The following is a 22,210-nucleotide window of genomic DNA, read 5'->3' on the forward strand; positions in this document are numbered from 1 at the left end:
TGCCGGGAGACATCCCCACTCCGCAAACGCCCCTCTCTAAATCAGGAAGTTTATCTCAACCAGCGTCGGTCCGCTCCAGTCGGCTCTTTAGATCGGGTTGCGGGAGAAGTAACACTGGGTGACACTATGACAATACATATTAAATACATCTTCATAAAATTTCCATGACACAACATAAGGATTACAAGTAGCTAATGTTGCTCAAGCGTGAAGTTCCACTTTAAGAGCTCCTTAAAGTGTTACTAAACCCAAGACCCTGCATTCACTATATCTGGTTTCCCACAGTACATAGAATTTCATTTTTTTTTTTTTTTTTTTTTTTTTTTTTTAGTAAATATAAACCGCTAAATACCCTTTTCTCATCAGCAGTTAGAGCAGTCTTGTGACTTCTATCAGTGTTTGGTTAAAACTTGTAGGAGGAGTTTTCATCCTTCCCTGCTTGTACTATGAGGCTGCAGGACACCTGGGCAGTGCTGATTGGACCTGTGCTGACCAGATTGAATGTAGAACGTATTTTCATGCTACTTAAAGCTAAAACTCAAACCTGGGCTCGCTTACCCCTCAGGGTAATGGGCCGCATAAATTTGGTAAAGATGATTCTGCTACCTAAACTTCTGTATATTTTCTGGCTTTCCCCAACCTATTTACCACTGCAAATATTTAAAACGATGGACTCTGTCCTCAATTCATTTGTTTGGGGTAACTCACCACAAGCTATCATGGCGTGCCCTGAAGAATCCCACAGACCTGGGTGGTACTGCCCTCCCCGATCTTAACGTCTTCTACCTAGCCACTCAGTTGTGCCACTTTTTTTTATTTTGATAAGGAGGATAAACTCTGGTATCTTACTCTGGCATGCTCATGATCCCCTGCTCGAACTTCACACCCTTTTCAGATCCTATTTGGCGACAGACGGAATCTAAACAAAATGGATGGACGCAAGGGTATGGTTTACCACCACTGCAAGATCTGGGAATTGGCAAATGCGTAGGCGGAGAGCCCCCCCCCCCCATTCATACCTACACGCCGTTATGGGGGAATTCAAACTTCCCAGAATTGCTTTTAGAAGTTGGGGTTCGATCCAAGGAGACAGGATTTTCTCAAATTTATGGGCTTTATTGTGAAGTGTAGCAGCAAGTTTTTCATTGGACATTTTATTTTTGACTTTGGTAGAAGTTGATATAGAGGACCACCAAGCCTTCGCCAGAGTCTGTTTGGCTGCAGTGCATAGGAACCATTTTTTATTTTTTTCCCTAAAGGTACACCAACTTCAGCATGCAACATTTTAAATCTATACCATTTTGCATGAATACATTTCAGATCATACAATGCTATTCTATGTGCCTGAATCCAATTTTATAGGTATCTATTCCGGGATAGCTATAGAAAAAATCCACAAGGGGAAAGGAATGGGGGTGATTTTTTTTATATATTTCAGATAATAGTTTTTTTCGCTTATAATAATCTTTGTCATTGAGAATGTCCCTTTTAGTACTTCAATACAAATCTGTGTACACTTTCTTTTTTTTAAAGGTCTGACTACTTCAGAAACTTTATTGACTCTTGTCTCCAGAAAATCCCTCAAGACAGGCCAACATCAGATGAGCTGCTTAAGGTCAGTGACGTGTGGTATGTTTATGAGAAGGGTGAATCGTCCCCAATTATAGTTGTTGATCTATAGCTTAAGCTCATAACGGTTTATTCTGAATTACGTGTGTACTTTACTCACTGACCAATCATTGACCATTGCAGGCACATATACAGGAGCTTGTAATGATGCATCCAGAGCTACGCAATGTCATTGTCCATATACAGTATGATGATATATTTGGTAAACCTTTTCACATATTAGTCTTGTTTCCTATAGTACACTCATTAATTGTTTTCTGAAGCAGATTAAGCCATTGCTTGTCTTTGGTTTTCTTCTTAAGTTACGGTGTGTTAAGAGTCAAGCTTTCTTATCTTTTATAACGTTCTATTACAGCACATGTTTGCCTTGCGTGAGCGACCAGAAACAGTGTTAATTGACCTGATCCAAAGGACAAAGGATGCAGTCAGAGAGTTGGATAACCTACAGTACCGTAAAATGAAGAAGCTGCTTTTCCAGGAGGCCCACAATGGACCTGCTGTGGAAACTCAAGAGGAGGAAGAGGTATGAGACCCACCCTTGATGCTCTGTCGTATACAAATGCAAACTCATACTAATTGTCGTTTTACAGGGAGTTCAACTTTGATCATGCAAATAAGAAATTCCTATCTCAGAACCCCTTTGTATTGGTGTGTGAAATGACAATGTGATCAAATATAACCAAAAAAGAAAAGGGAAAATTTATGTAACAAGTTTACTGACTAACCAAAAATACTTAAAAGCAATGTGTCTCTGAATAGAAGCACTAACAGCGCTAAGGTGACTAATTAAATCTGTAATTAACCTTCTGCTAAATTAGTCTCACTGAGTGAGGATGAATGCAATGTGTATGACCACAAAATGAAATAGGTTTAAAATATAAAATCATGTAAACCAAAAGGAATAAAATGCATAAAGTCCATTCACAGAAAAAACTGTAAAAAGTCTCTTAAACCGATGTATTTCATAAAATCCTTGAAACTTCCAATTGTAAAATAATCTTCATACCGGGTCTCCCTTAGGAGTTCTACTCACCAGATGCCTATGGTGTGTTCAGCATTAAGAACTCCTTGCTCATACTGGGATTCCTTTCAATGGATTGCCTTAAAAGTCTCCCCAATCTTCCAAAAATATCTCTTTCCTCCTGTTGTCACCGTATCTCAGTAGGTTTGGTATAGGTCATAAATGAGGGAGTGTTTCATGTAAGGCAAGTGAAAAGACATATAGTGTAATACTGTTTTTTATTGAGAACCATGCCCCATAAAAATATATATATGCTTACAAATGTTGAAGATAAAATACAGCACATCAAACGTAGTGAACTGCAGCTCTCGACCGCTCTAGGTGCACAATCAGCTCAGCTCCAGCTGACAGGCTCCCAGTTCAGTGTGAACGCTGTGTGTAGTGGAAGAAGCACGTCGTGTAGCCACGCCCTGACGCATTTCGTGATTGGCTCACGTCTTCAGAGGGCGCCCTCACGCCCTCTGAAGACGTGAGCCAATCACGAAACGCGTCAGGGCGTGGCTACACGACGTGCTTCTTCCACTACACACAGCGTTCACACTGAACTGGGAGCCTGTCAGCTGGAGCTGAGCTGATTGTGCACCTAGAGCGGTCGAGAGCTGCAGTTCACTACGTTTGATGTGCTGTATTTTATCTTCAACATTTGTAAGCATATATATATTTTTATGGGGCATGGTTCTCAATAAAAAACAGTATTACACTATATGTCTTTTCACTTGCCTTACATGAAACACTCCCTCATTTATGACCTATACCAAACCTACTGAGATACGGTGACAACAGGAGGAAAGAGATATTTTTGGAAGATTGAGGAGACTTTTAAGGCAATCCATTGAAAGGAATCCCAGTATGAGCAAGGAGTTCTTAATGCTGAACACACCATAGGCATCTGGTGAGTAGAACTCCTAAGGGAGACCCGGTATGAAGATTATTTTACAATTGGAAGTTTCAAGGATTTTATGAAATACATCGGTTTAAGAGACTTTTTACAGTTTTTTCTGTGAATGGACTTTATGCATTTTATTCCTTTTGGTTTACATGATTTTACATTTTAAACCTATTTCATTTTGTGGTCATACACATTGCATTCATCCTCACTCAGTGAGACTAATTTAGCAGAAGGTTAATTACAGATTTAATTAGTCACCTTAGCGCTGTTGGTGCTTCTATTCAGAGACACATTGCTTTTCATTTCTTACCCTATTATAACAGCTGCTTGTCTGCAAAACTATTGATTATTACACATATTCCACCACGTCCATAGAGCGCTTGGATACCTTCTGATATTTTTTTACAGAACCAAAAATACTGGTGTGGATCTTGTAACCAAATGCGCTACCTCAAAGAACCTTTCAGAGGTGAACAGAAATCTCTTAAAAATAGTAGGTTACTATTAAAAAAGAAGAAAAGGAATTATTTTTGTTGCAGGTTTATACTTGCCTAGTTGGATGCAGCATGGGTATGATGCTGCATCTATCACCCGGCGCCTCTACGCTGAGAACCAAGCGATCAAACCCCGCTGATCACTCTGTTTTCACAGCTCCGTGAGCAGAGAGCTGTAGACTGTCAGGCAGAGACTTTCAGAGCTTTTCTGTGAGTAGTTTAGCTTTGTGCTAATCTTTTTTTTTTAGCAAACTCACCGACACAATTCAGGCTGCTTTCATCTCCTGAGGAGAACTTGTCAGACATTATTATGCTTATAACAGAAGAAAAGAGCAGGAGAAAGCTACATGACTTGCTTTGAAGAGAGATAAGAAAACACTGCAGATATGTGCTTAGCTCAAATTTCATGAATCGGGTTTACATCCACTTTAAGACCCCTTTCACACTGATGAGTTTTTCAGGCAGTACAGCGCTAAAAATAGCGCTGCTATACCGCCTTAGAAACTCTTGTGAACTTGGGAAAGAAGGAGAGAAAAAAATCTCCTGCAAGCAGCATCTTTGGAGCGGTATGTATGGGAAACCGCGGTAATACCGCCCGCAATGCGCCTCTGCAGAGGCGCATTGCGGGCGGTATTAACCCATTTATCGGCCGCTAGCGGGGGTTAATACCGCACCGCTAGCGGCTGAATCCCGCAGCAATTAAAACGTATAGCGCCGCTATTTTTAGCAGCGCTATACCGCCACCGCGGCTCCCGCCCCAGTGTGAAAGGGGCCTTAGGCACAAATTCCATTGATCCGCAGTACTTTACCTTGTCCCCCATGTTTGGCCGCAAAATGTTGTGCAAGCGTGCTATCGTCTTCATTTATACCCCTTAAGTTTTCACCAATGCGGGTTCTCAACTGTCTTAGTTTTGTTCACATAAAATGTATTTCATGGCCATTTCAGCATGTATATCAAGTGAGTAGTATAGCAGCTGATGAAAACTGATGATTTCACAATTCTGTATTATCTGACAAAGGGTAATAAACATTTTCTATAAAATATTTTATACTTTTTTTTTTTTTTTTTTTTTTTTTTAGGTTTCGGTCAACCTCAAAAATGTTCTTTGAGGTGTCTGAAATTAAATGGGTTTTGTGGGCTCATAGCAGCCAGTCATTTATACTTTGATTCTGCTTGGTAGTTTCTACTACAGTTGATATGAAGCAACATTGTGTGTTTCATGTCTAATACATGTACACAATGCCTATTATTTGGTTAGAAAGCTAAATATGTATTTGTTAGTCTATTGCGCCTAGTTTGACAAATCAAAGAAACCCTTAATCTTTAATGCCTCATGCACACTTCAGCTCAAATAGGTGTGTGTTCGTTCTTTTTTTTGTTTTTTTTCTCTCCTCTGCCTCTTAATGTTCATTCATGTTAGCCTATGTGTGCATGCATACTATTGGCATTGGTAAAGGTAAAATATAGGTATTACATAGTGAGAATAGAAATAAAAATCATAGGACTGCACTCCTACAGTCCACTAGTCCTTACAAAATAAACAAATGTGCACAATTCATTATCAAACAACATATGATTGAAAAATATTGTGAAAAACAATTTGTGCTTATATTTAGTCCCAATCTTCAACACACTGGATGCTTACCAGAGCACATTGATTTCTTTAACCAAACCGAGAGTCAATGAGAGCTTGTGCAGGATAGTGCCTGCTCACATAGGCTGAAATGGAGATATTAAGCAACTTCCGTATATCACAGCTAGCATGGAATGGACGTTTGGTGTTTTATGGACTTTGATTCATTTTTTTGTGTTCTAGATTGGGACTGAATATCATTCGCACAAATTGTTTTTCACATTTTTTTCAATCATATGTTTGATAATGAATTGTGCACATTTGTTTATTTGGTAAGGACTAGTGACTTTAGGAGTGCAGTCCTATAATTTTTATTGCTATTCTCACTATGTACTAGCACCCCCTATATTTTACCCATACAACCAGAAGCATTCACTCTTTGAGGGGAGCAGCTTATTTTATTTATTATTATATATTTATTCACTTGGCACAGAGTTTTCACCTTATACTATTGGCATTACCAGGAGTTTAGAGGCAGAAACAAGTCTTGTTCAGGAGAGAATATATGATGGTGTATGAGTGGTGGAAGGTTTTTTTCACAGTGGTGGTTTGATTTCCTTCTTAGGAGCAAGAGCATGGAGTTGGCAGAACAGGAACCGTGAACAGCATCGGCAGTAACCAGTCTATTCCAAGCATGTCCATTAGTGCCAGTAGCCAAAGCAGTAGTGTGAATAGTCTTCCGGATGCCTCAGATGACAAGAGTGAATTGGAAATGATGGAAGGAGATCATACCGTGATGTCCAACAGCTCGGTCATCCATTTAAAACCTGTGAGTGTTTGTTGATTGAATAAATCATTCTATGGCTTTTTTTATACAGCGTGTGTACATACAGTAAGTATCTGTTCCGAATGTTTAAATATTACAGAAAAACAATGATTTTCAGAATTGACAATATTAAATGTACCAGTAATATATAATGTTTCAGGTTCTTAAACTGTAACCTGAACTTTATCACCGCTGCCCCGATAATGTCAGGTGATATTCGCCTAGCAGTAGCTACTGGCTCACTCCTGTCCCAACACAGATGCATCGTAATGGTGGGAACTGTCTAGCGGAAGATATGCTTATTGCCTTTTGTATCGCCACTACAGTTCTTTTTATGACTGGTTATATTTTAAGATGCTTAGGTTTTAGGACAGTAGGTGAGTGAGAAGGGGGGGGTGGGGTTATCTTTGCTTTAACACATTGAAACAATGTTGGGACAAATTTTCTATACATGACAAGTATTCCTTTTCCATGAACTATAGCAGGGCTCAAAATTATAAGCCCTGAACTTCTAGCCAGGCCTCAAGTGTTACTCGCCACCTGTTGCCTCACCTAACCCATACACTGCCCTGCCCCTAATTCTGCCCCTAAACATGCCCTTGTAGATTATCTCTTGGAATGATACTGTTAATGTTTTATGCCAAATCAAGTTACACAATTAAACATTACCAACAACAACTTTAACAAAATGGGACAGGGCACTGGGGCAGACCAGAGGGACAGGGCACTGGGGCAGACCAGAGGGACAGGGCACTGGGGCAGACCAGAGGGACAGGGCACTGGGGCAGACCAGAGGGACAGGGCACTGGGGCAGACCAGAGGGACAGGGCACTGGGGGCAGACCAGAGGGACAGGGCACTGGGGGCAGACCAGAGGGACAGGGCACTGGGGGCAGACCAGAGGGACAGGGCACTGGGGGCAGACCAGAGGGACAGGGCACTGGGGGCAGACCAGAGGGACAGGGCACTGGGGGCAGACCAGAGGGACAGGGCACTGGGGGCAGACCAGAGGGACAGGGCACTGGGGGCAGACCAGAGGGACAGGGCACTGGGGGCAGACCAGAGGGACAGGGCACATGGCACTGGGGCAAACCAGAGAGACATGGCACTGGGGCAAACCAGAGGGACATGGCACTGGGGCAAACCAGAGGGACATGGCACTGGGGCAAACCAGAGGGACATGGCACTGGGGCAAACCAGAGGGATATGGACTTTTTTTACTTCTGCAAATATTGCTCTCCCTCTTGTGTACAAGACTCCCTCCTCATCCTCTGCCTTCTCTCTCTAGAACCAGGTCTTTTCCTCCATTCTCTTGCTGTCTCCTCTGCAACCCCCATCCATTCTCTCTCTCTCTCTCTCTCTCTCTCTCTCTCTCAATCAGGAGCCCCTGTTCCCCCTTTCATTCAGTCGGGCAGTGAGGAGAGGAGCTGCAGCACAGTGGGAGGGAGTACAATCCAGCACCAAGATTCACACACCTGCATAGCCAATGACACCACAACACAGCGCACACTGACACCGCACAGCATACTGCCGCTCCCTTGTCAGGGCAACCCTTGGTGAGCGCTGTGCTGCACTGCCTACCTGGGACACCCAGAGTGGTAATAATCGCAGTCCTCCAGCTCACTTGTTCCTTCCTGCTCTCCAGCTACATTGGTCGGGTTGGGAAGCCAGGCTCAGAGAGGTCATACTATCAGGTCCCATGGCTTAACGAGAATTGTAAGGAGAGCACCTGTGTACTGCTCTGCATGTGTGCGGCTCACCCGACTACTTTTCCTGGGCACGCACCTTTCCTCTTTGGCCGCCAATCGCACCGTGGCTCTAAGTGTAGGCACAGATTGGACTGTTGGTCATGCAGAACTGTAGGTTATATCCCCAGTCATTGTTTTATATTCTTCCTTTTTGATCCATTTTGTATTCTTCAGCCATTCGCTTGTCTTTTTTTCCATCGAAAAGATGTGAAATGGACAAGTGTGAAAAGCCTCAGGGAAACTTGTCAGAAGTACCGTATTTAACGGCGTTTAACGTGCACTTTTTTCCCCCCTGAAAATCACAGGGAAATCGTGTGTGCCTGTTATACGCTGATTCTTGCTGTTTTCTGAGAGAAGAGGAGTGCTGAGTGCCGCCGGATTATACACGGCCACGATCTCCAGTGCACCCAGTGCTCAGTCACACACAGCAAATGGACAGAGACTGTGTGTGACTGATTGCCGGCTACACAGGTGATTTTGGCGCTGTGGAAACCAGGCACTGTGCAGGCTGCATTAATTTGCATTTGTGAGGCTGCATTAATGGCCAATAGAGAGGCTGCAGATGGGCACTGTGCAGGCTGCATTAATTGGCAATGGTGAGGCTGCAGATGGGCACTAAGCAGACTGCGTGGATGGGCACTGGTGAGGCTGAAGATGGGCACCGATCAGGCTGCATTGATGGACTGTGACCCTTTATTTTGCTTTAAACTTCTTTAATTTAAATGTTGTTTTATTTTTCCTTAAAGCAGAGTTCCACCCAAAAATGGAACTTCCGCTTTTCGGAACCCTTCCCCCTCCGGTGTCACATTTGGCATCTTTCAGAGGGGAGGGGGAGCAGATACCTGTGTTATAAAGGTATTTTGCTCCCACTTCTGGTAATAGATACTGTAGTCACCCATGGGTATCTATGCCACTTCTGGCGCCTTCTCCATCCCCCCGCTGTCTTCTGAGAGACACGCAGGGACCAGTGGGATCACGCAGCGCAAGTTGCACATGCGCAGTAGGTAACCAGGAAGTGAACCTGCAAAGCATCACTTCCTGATTCACTTACTGAATATGGCAGGAGCCGAGCAATAGATTGGCTTCGGGTGCCAACATCGCAGGCTCCCAGGACAGGCAAGTGTCCTTATTTTAAAAGTCAGCTGCTGCAGTAAAACAAAATTGGCGGAGCTCCGCTTTAAACTTCCCTCTTAAAATGTGTTCTACGCCTGTGCGTGTTGTAAGCCGATAACTACGGTATTTTTGTAACTGCCATTCCCCGCAAGTAGTTTTTAAGAATAACATTTAGATGAGCATGCTTTTAAAAAAAAATTGGACTTTACATATAGATTAATCCAGTCCACACTGGAAGGTTACGCATTTCTAGAGGTTTTTATATTTATTACACCTCTCTCTTCAATGGTGTTGGGTGGGTAGCTTGAGCACTGCACATCAGAGATGCATTTTATACCCAGACCAGCTTGCTTCCAGTGCACATAAAGAAATGCTGTGGTTGTCTGCAACCAGCATCTGGTTCTTGGGTTCTGCAGTTTGTTCCTTTTTGTTACATGTTACACCCATATTCAGGGTGTTGCATATTACAAATTCACCAGACCCCCCCCACCCCACTGAGTCCCCATTCTGACTGCTAGCCGGGAAACTGCTTTTGGCTTGCAGTTCTCAAAGAACTATCAGAGTGATTGTTAATCGCTCTAGTAGTTCACTGAGATTTTTGTCAGTGTAACTGCCTGCCTATATCGGGGGTACGGGCAGACAGATGCACACAGTCTGTCTGCAGAACTGTGGCATTACACCCATGCTCTTACTGATCATGGGTGCAATGCTTTACAGTTCCTTAGCAAAAAACATAAAAAAAACATGTTTTTTCACCTGCATAAAAATATGCATTTTTTATTAATTTTTTTTAATTGTAAAAATTATCTTCCCCATTAATGTGTTTGACAGTATGGTAGTTTTTGTTCTGAAGTTAACATTGTAGACAGTGAATTTCCTTTTGAGCTTTGTTACTAATGTTTCCTGTTTAATATTAAGGAGGAAGAAATTTACCCAGAGGAACCAGAAGCTAGAGCTCGACCATCAGAGCCACAATCTCCTCCCCAAGTGTCCCGTCACAAGTCTCATTATCGCAACAGAGAGCACTTTGCCACTATTCGTACTGCCTCATTGGTAGGTTCATTTCTCTTATGGTATCCTTGACTGATGGCATAATAATCATTTATTTTTTCCTCAATGAATTGGTTATTGTGTTGCTTTGGTAAACTGTGCTACATGTGTTTCAACTTGCAATATCAAAGTATTCTCTTATGATTCTGGATCAGTAAAAAATGTCCAAAAATTCTTTGCAAGGTAGTATATGAACATGTCGGAAAACAATCCTTTTTATATGTGCAGTTTATGCAAATTGTAAGAACCATGAAACGGTAACCTGCTGCTAATGTAAATTTGTATGCTTTGGACATGTTTTCTTAAACTAAACAGCAGCCAGAATATTTTCTAGTTTTGGAGTTGGAACCTTTGCCAGGTTTCATTGCTGTCTGCGTCCACACTGTGGAGATTTGCTTTCACTTCCTGTCCTGGAGAATGAGGGGAATCTCTCACCTTTTGACAGTTGTCACTGCAACATGTACCTCTCATGAAACCGTTCCCAAGACAAAATGCAAGGATATTTTTTTCGAAATGGGTTAAAGAAAGAAAATGTAAATCCAACATGGGTTCTAACTGTTCCTCACTTTGTACAGAAATGGAATATATGTAGAAAATGTATATGTTAAATGCATCACATTTGTAGTTGGACTAATGTGGATAATGAATATGATTGTAATGTGTATGGTCACCCTGACATCTTTGGCTTGAGAATGTATGAAGACCTTGCTGTATTCACTTGGCTAGTAAGATGCCAAACTTTCAAAGGTTTTGGGTTGAGGGAATTCTACAGAAATCATTCTACTGTCTGTCATTTCTACTTGCATTGTGGTTGATAGAAATTTCCATACTGCAGGCAGTCCCCTGGTTACAAACAAGATGGGGTCTGTAGGTTTGTTTTTTAAGTTGAATTTGTTTGTAGGTCTGAACGGGTACATTTTTTTTAAGTGTAGCTCCAGCCAAAAAAGCTATATTTAAGCTTTTTGGATGGCCTAGGGAAGGGTTATCACCCCTGTAACATTTATTTTGCTGTCTGTGCCCCTGTTCAGAAGATTTCAACTCACTTTCTGTCCCAATGACAATTGGATTTTGAAAATTTTGGGTTGTTGTGGAAACAAGCCTTGGTGATAAAGCATCAGTAGAGACCCCTTTTTCCCATAATAACTCTTACTGGAGTAAATTTCTCTTCCTAGAGGTAGATTTCCTTTCACTTCCTGTTGTCTCCCTCCGTTTGTAAGTCGGATGTTTGTAACTAGGGGACCTCCTGTATGTATCCATGTCGTCGGGCAAGCAGTCTTTAAAAAAGGCAGCAATTGTACTGACCATATTTTAAAATAACACTGGTTCAAAAGTAAATTAATTTGACAAGAAAACCAAATAAATGTTGATCCATTCCGTCATTTTCAGGTGACGAGGCAAATCCAGGAACATGAGCAAGACTCAGAACTGCGAGAACAGATGTCTGGATACAAGCGCATGAGGCGGCAGCATCAAAAGCAACTGATGGCACTGGAGAACAAGCTAAAGGCCGAGATGGACGAACATCGGCTCCGACTGGACAAAGATCTGGAAAACCAACGTAACAACTTTGCAGGAGAAATGGAGAAACTTATTAAAAAACACCAAGCAGCCATGGACAAAGAGGTGAACTAATGGGATCTAAACATAAAGCAGTGTTAACCACAAAAGCAAACGCTTATTATATTGCAACTTACCATTTCTTAGCTATAATGTCTGCATTCATTTTTTTTTAATTGGGATTTCTCTCTTCTGTCACCTGGTGATCCAGCCAGTACGTCTGTTGATAGACCAACCATTTAACACTGACATGGGTTCTTGCTAGCATCAGCTTATTTAATTATGGAAAATCTTTATCACAAAAGGGAAAAGAAAACTGCTGTAGCCAATTATAAATTATTAGCGTGGGCTTAGCTTGAATGTTGGTATATTTAAATCTGCTAGTACATATAACGCTCCCCCCCCCCAACTGACAATGCTGCTGTCTAAAGGAGCCCCCCTGTGCTCATTCACCCATAGTGAGGCACTCTAATGCAGGTGGTGTGTTACTGGCCAGATGTAAAATGTATTGGCAGATTTAGAACCACTAACAAACAAGCCAAATTTCAGCTCACACTTTATAACCAATTACAGCCGTTTTTTTTTATTTATGGAATAAATGTTTTGCATGAATAAATAAGATGATCATTTGAATTGCCCCTTCCAGTGTTAAGTTGTTTGTCTCAGCCATGTAAACTGTTGCATTCTGCTGGAGAGCTTGTGCTGTGAAAAACCGACTTGGTGGCTGGATTACCAGGTGAAAATAGAAGAAAGAAGGCCTAAAAACCGAAACTATACAGCCATCACATTTAAGAATTGGTATGCTGTCATCTAATGTTTGCTTTTGTGTTTAATGATGTTTTAAGACCATGTAATTAACATTCTTTTCCTTCAAAGTTTTTTTTTTTTGTGAGTTGTGATAATGCTGAATCAATGTATGAGACCTCAAAAATTACAATGTTCCTACATATGTTAAACTTTAAGACACCATTTGATTTAATGCATCTATTTTTGTAACAGTTAAAGCTGATGGCCAATGAAGAAAAGAAGTTCCAGCAACACATTCAGGCTCAACAGAAGAAAGAGCTGAATAGCTTCTTAGAGTCACAGAAACGTGAATATAAGTTGCGCAAAGAACAGCTAAAAGAGGTACGCTTTACATCAGTGGTGGTGACTATACTACATATAGGAGGCCTCCGTGGCAATACTTGATGTCATTGAGGGGCCACATATAATAATCAGCACATAAAATGTTAGTCAGATACTGCAAACATGCTATAAAAAAAGAATCGGACTGCAAAGATGCTGTTCTTATAAAAGAGACATCAGAGGTCTTTTGAGATTGCACTTCGTTAGCTTTTTTCCTCGGCCATGGCGGCTGTGCAAAGTGATAGCTGGACTCCAAAGTGACGCTTTGTACAGACACTTCCACGTATCCCCCCTCATACATCCGGGTTCTAAAATACACCTGAATTCTCAATAAAGGGAACCTATCGTAACAAAAGATCACATATGAGACTTTTGACCCCCAATGTAATTGAAAAAAACAAGTTTAGTTGGGATAAATAGTACTTGCACTTAAACCTTCCTAGCTTCAAAAAGATTTTGTTCCCATCCACAAATAAGAATGTAAATGCAAACGTCAGGGGCACCTATGTATGGTTAGCTTTACACTGATGACATATCGGGGGCTTTTAAAGTATTGCTGCTGCTTTCACAGGCACACAATATTTTAAGGCTTGAGCAGTTGTGTTATCTGTTTACTTAATGTAACCTCATCTTTTATATTTTACCCCAAAAATGTGTAAAATGTTTGTGTGCCCCACAATTAATTTATGCATATTTTTAACTAAAATGTTTAACTTAATGAACCGTTGCACCAAAATCATGTGACCTAAAACATTGAAGTTACCACCATTTATTTTTCTTCCGGGTCTCTGTTTTCAGAAAAAAATTATTAATTGGGAGGCTTTAAGTCAGGGGGTCTCAAACTGGTGGCCCTCCAGCTGTTACAAAACTACAAGCTTGTAATTGTCAGCCTTGCAATGCCTTATGGGACTTGTAGTCTCGCAACAGCTGGAGGGCAGCCAATTTGAGACCCCTGCTTTAAGTAATCTTTAGACCTAAAGCAGATCTTCACCCAAAAGGAGAAATTTTACTCTTCCTCCTTTGCCATATTTGCAGCATTTTTTGGATCATCTAGGTGGTCCCAGAGGACTTTCTCCAACAAACACCCACATACCCCCCACCTGCAGTTTTCTGTGACACATTACAGGTCCGCGAAGGCTGTGGGGCTATTTAAAAAGCTCATGCGCAGTGGGCAGCCGGCTGTTATGCTGCGAGGAGTTGCAATGGGCAGCTGGCTGTAAAGCTACAAGAAGTAACAGCCGGCTGGCCACAGTAAACATGCCAGGGACCCATAGCAAAATGAGGAACAAAAACTGGATGGCCGCACTCCAAAATACCTAAAAAAGTTGTCTTTAATATTCAACTGTACACACACAGTCACTGCAACCAACAGAATACAGGATAGCCGACGCGTTTCGCACTTACAGCTAGTGCTTAATCATGTCAGGGACCCAAAGACCGGTGAAGAACCGGGCTGGGTGAGGACCGCACTGGATGCTTGGACAGGTGAGTGTTTATTAAAAGTCAGGAGATGCTGCTTTTGTAGCTACTGAAATTAATTTGTGCAAAAAAAAAAAAAAGAAAAATAGGATCTGGAAGTGGAAGGTTAATAACTATGAAAAGATGAGGATGTGTATGTACAAAGTTAAGAGCACTAAAATGTTGAAAATAAATGAACATAAACTCATTGTATTGTGTGGTTATGATGGCTGACAAGTTTTCTCACCAGGAGCTGAATGAAAACCAGAGCACTCCAAAGAAAGAGAAACAGGAATGGCTATCCAAGCAGAAGGAAAATTTCCAGCATTTCCAAGCGGAGGAAGAAGCCAATCTTCTGCGACGTCAGAGGCAGTACCTAGAGCTGGAGTGCCGTCGGTTCAAGAGGCGGATGCTGCTTAGTAGACATAATCTTGAACAGGATCTAGTTAGAGAAGTAGGTTGCCGTTTTGAGCAGAACTACAGGGGCATTTGGCTAAAACCGTTTAATGCGTTTTTAAAATATAACTGCCTGTTTCCTATAATCTATGCAAGCAATCTTGCTCTGTTGTAGTTTACACTGCTGCAAATGTAATTGGGCCCTGGGACTTTTTGGTGTTTTTGTTAGTCGGTTAGCAGGAGTAGCAGTGCACACAGTTTCATATTGTAATGTAATTCATAGTATAGTGGGGAGTTGACACCCAAAACAGCAATAGTAAGTAGCAGTGGGGCCCGATGGCTATGCAGTATGGCAAGTGTGTAGGCATCACAAGGATAGCTGAACAGATTTATAATTATTTTGGTATAAGGGTTCATATAAGTAATTTACTTGAGTGTTTAGTAAAGTAAAAGAACGGTTACTAACAAGAATGTAACTGAAACACAATCTGTCAATGTATTCAAAGCTATTGAAAGAATTGGTAAATTTTTAACAAGCCAGTATTAGAATGGGACCAACGTTTATATTGGAATATATGAAGAATGCATCACAGCTTTCACAAGGCTTGACATGTGGGTTATGTTCCTGTTCATAGGAGAGGACTAGGCAAAACATGTTGGATATTTAAATACATGTGGGAAAAAAAATCCCCTCTGGTTGATCAATGTACATTGCAAGGATTTTTAACAAGCTTTGTTGCAGATTCCTACCTTTTGCTGTTCTGAAGAAATAGCTTTTTGTCTGTGTCCATGTTCTTGGTGAATCTGTAAGTTAGTGACTTTTTATCACTTAGCTGTTGCACCTGCAGGGCTGTAATGAGGAAAGTGGCAGGGTCTGTATCCCTTTAGACGTGATTTCCCTTTTTGGAGTATCTTACCAAAAATGACATTTGTATTGCAGGGGATGTACCTTTAAGTAGAACTATAGGCAAAACTTTTTTGGGATCGAGTAAGGGAGGGTTGTAACCACTGTTGGTTCATTTTTTTTTCCATCTGTTCCATAGCAAATTCAGGGAATGCTTGGGGACCCCCAAGCCACCAGAACTAGTGTCCCCTATTTACTTTTCTGGGCACAACCCAAATTTTGGTATTTTCTTTTATTTCCGCTTTCAATGATAATATTTAATGCAGACTTCTGGGAAAATTAGTCGGCCAATCACACAAACAGTAAATGCCATTTCAGGGGGGCGTTCTATACATTGATGGTGTACAGAACGCCTCCAAATTGCCACATTGCATTACATTTTACAGAAAATTACAGAGCTGCAGATTGAAAAGGAAACATCACTTATAATAACATCCAATTACAATATGACGTGTGTCGCTCTTGTTTACACTAGATTTATTTTTATTTGCCATTTTTTTCCCATGAAAGTTAAGTTACCCTTTAGGATATTGTACACAATGGGCTTCATGTGGAACTTGGAGTACAGAAAGCTTTTACAAGCATTTTCAAAACTTTTGTTAAAGCTTTAAGTTTAGCAAAAAAAAAAAAAAAAACATTTTTGCCAACCAAGTCAAACAAAATTCAGCTGTAATAGCAAGTCCGCTTCTCTCTTTTGATTATTCTGAAGGTTACACAATGATAGGTTATTGTGGGCAGAACAGACCTATTAAACAGTTTCATACTTGTGGCCCATATCAATCCACACACATTTTTTCATTGGTATATGCATAGGTAATATAGTGTAATTATATAATAGGGTTTAATTAAAGTGCTTGTAAACCTTGCATATACCCAATGAAGTGACTGGCCTCAGGTGATACACAGAGATAATACAAATCCACCAACATAAGTTTTACCTGTTTATCTGCAGCCCTTTCTTCTCTACATTTGTTCAAAGTGCTGAATTATAAAGCTTTCTGAGAGTTCAGAGAAAGGGGAGCGGGGAGCTATAGTCACACACTGCAGAGCTCAGTGAGGAGAGCTGATTGGAGGGAAGAGACACACCCCCTTTACAAAGTAGCAGAGCTGAGGCTCTCAATCAGCTGGAGGTCCCTCCCTGTCACCATTTTTCTCTTAGTATTGGGAAAACTTGTCAGACGTGATTCATGCTGATAGCAGAGGAAAGAAGCAGCGGACAGAAATATCACTTGGTGCTCTGGATTGAGACAAGTGTATATATAGAGGGATATGCTTTGTTCATAGTTCTTGTCTGAGGTTTACAGCCATGTTAAGGCAATGTTTTTTTTTTCTCTATTTAATAGGAACTGAACAAGAGGCAGACACAAAAGGATTTGGAGCACGCCATGCTACTACGGCAGCATGAATCCATGCAGGAACTAGAATTTCGGCATCTCAATACTATACAGAGAATGCGTTGTGAGCTTATTAAGTTACAACACCAAACTGAACTCACAAACCAGCTGGAATACAACAAAAGACGTGAGCGAGAACTGAGGCGCAAACATGTCATGGAAGTCCGGCAGCAACCCAAGAGTCTAAAGGTAACTTTGTTTAGGTTGGCACAAAGTTGGGGTAGGGCTACACAGGCAATTTGTAATCAAACTACTTACATATTCAAAATGTCAGATTCCGCCCCTGTGTACTGCAGCCGGTGTGTACTGCATGACTGAAAAGGGTCTGCTGCCTGGCTGCCAATCAGCTGAGAGTACTGACCCAGAGTGTTCTGGTGGGTGTTGTCCCCCTGTCAGAACACAATAGAACAGCAGGGGAGATCGATGTACGAACATCGGATTGTTAGTACAGCGACTCCAACCTGAGCTCAATTTTAAAATGTCTTATTTGTGGTAGCATATTAATTCATTGTTGACTTTCCTTTTGGTTCTCTTCCAAATCGCCTAAAAACATGGGTTAGTGGAAACGAATGCCCTCTTTGCTGGGTTTTACAACCATGTATTAGTGTGTGCTTAGAGGAAGTCTAATTTGCCAAGTTCCTTCTTTGTTTGAAGCTGAGCTGTTGATACCAAGTGGCTTCCTTTTGTACAATAGACTGTGGGTTGTGTTTTTTGTTTGTTTTTTTTACACTGGTTGGCAAAAAATTATTAAGATTTCATCTCAAATACATATATTTGTATAACCATTTTAAAACTGTTTATTGCTCTATATTTATTTTTACTCTGTATTCCAAACATGTGACCAGCAGCAGAGAACTAGAAGCTCCTCCTGCTTATGTTTTCCTGCAGACAGGCTAGGAAAGATCTGGCTCATGTGATAGCTGTATATTGATTAGATAAAAGGTACTTGCATGTTTTTTTTTTAACCACCCGGAAGGATTTTTTTATTTAATCACCAGGCCATTTTTTGTGATGCAGCACTGCCTTACTTTAACTGACAATTGTGCGATCCGTTTAGGCCGATATGTATTCTCCTATTTATTTTTGGTAACAAAGAATCCCAATAAGCATATATTGATTGGTTTGCGCAAAAGTTATAGCATCTACAAAATGGGTGAATTGATTTATAGCATTATTTTATTTTTTACTGCTATTGGCAGTGATCAGAAATTTTTAGCGGGACTGCAACATTGTGGCGGAACAGATCAGACGAATAACTGACATTTTTGACACTTTTTTTTTTTTTTTAAAAAACCAGTGACATTATAGTGATCAGTGTTAAAAAATGCTCTGACGGGGGGCGTGGCCTGGGCATGGCCGTGTGAAGTCGCAGCTTTTGAGAGCTCCCGGCCCGGACCACCCTTCACCGGCTATAAACTGCTAAAAATCGGCATGCAATCGGCCAAAAGACGAAAGGGGAAAGCAGGTACCAGAGTGACCCGATCGGGTGTGGCTACAGGCGAAATCCAGCAATACTTCAGGCCGAGCCACCGGGCTTCCCCCGGGGCCCAGGCGACGGCCCCGCGCAGCTCACCACGTGGAGACCCTGTGGAATCCCCGGGCTACAGTGAGTGGACCTCGGACTTGGGGACCCCAACGGATACGTGCTGGGGACCTGAACTGTTTGACTTACCTTCCACGGAGATGGCCTCTCCCTCTCAGCAAAATGATGGCGCTCGGATGGAACCTGACATCCGGACCCTCCTGCAGGCGCTCCCCACGAGGTCGGACATTGAGGCCCTCATTCTTCGCCTGGAAGAGACGCACCGCAGAGATATCCAGGAGGTGAGGGCGGATGTCTCCGCCTTGACGGACAGGGTAACTACAGGGGAATCCTCCGTTACAGCGCTAGAGGCCAGAGTAGCGGACCTGGAAAGAGCCGGAGAGCAACAACGTGACGCGGCCATATCGCTCCAGTTACACTTGGAGGAGGTCGAGGACAGGAGCCGCCGCAATAATCTGCGGCTCCGGGGGATCCCGGAGGCGGTGGGAGTGGAGGAACTGGACCAGGCGGTGCAGACCCTGTTCCGGACGGTGCTGGAGGATCCGACGGTGGTCGTGGAAGTCGACAGGGCGCACAGAACACTGGGCCCCAGGTCGGAGACCCAGAAAGGCCTAGAGACATAGTCTGCAGACTATTGCGCTACACGCAGAAGGAGGACATTCTCCGCAGAGCTTGGGACCAGGGTGAAGTGCCCCTAGAAGACGCCAGAATCAAAATCCTACCTGACCTATCCGGAGCAACCCTCAGGAGGCGGGCGATGCTGAGACCTGTCCTGGAAATGGCGAGGAGAGGCGGCTACACATACCGATGGAGGTACCCCCTGGCGGTAACGTTCAGGAAAGATGGCAAGGCATTCACACTCCAGACCAGGGCGGACCTGCCGGCGCTGTTCCGCTTTTTGGAAGAAGATCAGTTCCCGGTACCGGACTGGCTACAACTCCTCCCGCGGCAGACGGGCAGGTCGGGCCCCTCTCAATACCGAGTACCAGCGCAGCCCCGTCAGCAAAGAGGAAGGAGAAGGCTCAGAGCCCCATCAGGAGGAGGACGCCGTGAGTAGGCCTTAGGCCACACTGTTATTCACTGTGCCCCCCCCGTCCTCTCGCTACCACACACCTTTTGTTGCCATGTTGCAGTCCAGCAGAGATAAGTAGTACCTCTGGGGGGGTCCTGTCCCGACCCTCCTGTCCACCCTCTGATGGCGATCACCGGGCTGCTCACTGAAGGTCCCTGCTGTGGAGATAGTGGAGCCGAGGCCCCTGGACTGTCGTCCTGCAACCCACGCCCTATTCCAAGACCCGGTGGCCCAGAGCACTTTGCCCTACGTTCCCTACTCGGCTGATAGGGGGGACCCCGGACAGAGGTTAGTGAGAGAGATCTGCATCCCCCATGGGAACGGGTCAGCCACCCCACAGAGGTGAGAGGCACCCCCCCCCCCCGCTTCTCCTACGTTACCTGTTGCAGGGGTGCGGAGAGACCGATAGGAAATGGCCTAGATACCTGTGTGAACCTCTGAGGTACCCCCAGAAGATTTCTTGTACTTGGAGGGCCGGTGGGGTGAGCCGGGGAGGGGGCAGGACGGGGAGGGGGACGGCGGGCTAAAGCCTCAGAGGGATCAAGGACTGTGCTATTACTAATATCCCGGGAATGACCAATACCAGGGATTATCCTGATGTAACGCTACGAGACCTGTGAGGTACCACGGACCAGCTGGAACGATGTTGGGCTTTTATTACTGTTGGGTGGTGGAGGGAGGAGGGGGGAGAGGGCCCATTGAAATGCCATCTACTCGCATGCCTACCAGCCATTATGAGGGGGGGAGATGCATCCGTGAGGGGGAATTGGTTGCATGCATGCTATATATGTCGCTCTTCCTCCACAGGGGACCAGCCAAGTGAAGTTGGTAGGCATATAATGACTACAAGATGTTGGCTAGTATTTCTCGCACTGTTTGCACTGTTTGCACTGCATGGAGGTTTAATTACATGTTTTTGTAATTGCTTAGACCCCTTATTTCTGTAGTCAGATTACTTACAGTAAAATGCCGTTTAGTTTCTTACCTGTCTAGAGTAGCCGGTGGGGGGTGGGAAGGCCGGGAGTCTCGCTTCCCGGCTCTGTACATCCCACCACCCACATAGGACTACGCTCGTATACCAGTGCTTAACTGGTGAGCGTTGCAGCTAAGTTTAGCTCAGTTAGAATTCTTTCTCTGCCGCACACACTAGTGCAGGCCTCCTAAATCTCACTCTAACTATACCGGGTTCGCTTACCCAAACTCTCTGACTCTTTTCTACCCAACCCTCCCCCCCCCCCCCCTCCCTCCCTACACCCGTGAACATGGACACGCTTACTATTGTCTCGCTGAACGCAAAGGGGCTGAATACCCCGGAGAAGCGAAGGATGCTGCTTCATGACATGAAACGTCTGAAGGCAGACATCGTTATGCTCCAAGAAACGCATTTTAGAGACAGCAGTGTGCCCATACTGAAGAATAGGTTCTACCCTATGGTGTACCACTCAACGTACACCAGGGCGAAGTCCCGAGGAGTCTCCATTTTAATCTCTGCGAGAGTTCCCTGGTCAGCCGCGGAAATTGAGACCGACGAAGAAGGCCGACGTCTCTTCCTGCGGGGGTTGATCGGGACGGAACGGGTCACATTGGCGAACCTGTACGCCCCGAATGATCACCAGGACAGATGGCTGAAACGCTCGCTAGACAAACTCACGCACTTTAGAACTGGCCAGCTAATAGTGGGAGGAGATCTGAACATGGCACTGTCACCCGCAGAGGACACCTCCACAGGGGTGTCCTCACTTTCGAGGGAGGCACTACGCTGCGTTTCCCTGGCAATACACTCCTCACAGCTCATAGACGTATGGAGACTCATGCACCCAGGGGAGAGGGACTATACGTTCTACTCCAGGCCCCACAAATCATACTCGAGAATCGACTATTTTTTGATCCCCCATAAGCACTTACACGCAGTCAAGCATACCACCATTGAATCAATAACCTGGTCTGACCACGCCCCAATTCTGTTGACGTACGCCCTTTCGGAAACCCACGGAGCGCAGAAACGCCCTTGGAGACTGAACGAAAGCTTATTACATGATGCAGACGTCTTGACGGAGGTTGGTAGAGAAATTGGACATTACTTTCAAACAAATAGCACGGAGGACAGCGATCCTGCCATAGTCTGGGAGGCGCACAAAGCGGTAGTTCGTGGGATACTAATTAAACATGGGGCTAGACTAAAAAAGCAGAGGACTGAACAACTGACGGCCCTGCTTCAGAAACTACAGAAGCTAGAGTTAGGACACAAACAAGCCCCCATAGGAAATTCGAGCTCGGAACTTGATGTAGTACGGAGGCAGGTCACGGATCTGCTACATCACAAAGCTAAGGCGGCTCTGCAGGTGTGCAGACAGAGAATATATGAATCAGGGAATAAATGTGGGAAGATGCTGGCCCGAGCCCTTCGCACACAAA

General features: G+C 43.6%; 1 protein-coding gene across 1 annotated transcript in view; it reads left to right on the forward strand.

Moving 5' to 3' along the window:
* The window catches only part of TAOK1 (TAO kinase 1), a 137,704-nt gene that overhangs the window by 105,774 nt on the left and 9,720 nt on the right, over nt 1-22,210 (forward strand). The window contains exons 11-18 of the mRNA XM_040338555.1: nt 1,534-1,615; nt 1,985-2,152; nt 6,233-6,436; nt 10,212-10,346; nt 11,730-11,966; nt 12,900-13,028; nt 14,737-14,940; nt 17,130-17,369. Coding sequence (XP_040194489.1) covers nt 1,534-1,615; nt 1,985-2,152; nt 6,233-6,436; nt 10,212-10,346; nt 11,730-11,966; nt 12,900-13,028; nt 14,737-14,940; nt 17,130-17,369 — 1,399 coding nt within the window. The remainder of the gene's footprint in view (nt 1-1,533; nt 1,616-1,984; nt 2,153-6,232; nt 6,437-10,211; nt 10,347-11,729; nt 11,967-12,899; nt 13,029-14,736; nt 14,941-17,129; nt 17,370-22,210) is intronic.

This window comes from Rana temporaria, chromosome 2 (assembly GCF_905171775.1).
Source record: "Rana temporaria chromosome 2, aRanTem1.1, whole genome shotgun sequence".
NCBI classification, from domain to species: domain Eukaryota; kingdom Metazoa; phylum Chordata; class Amphibia; order Anura; family Ranidae; genus Rana; species Rana temporaria.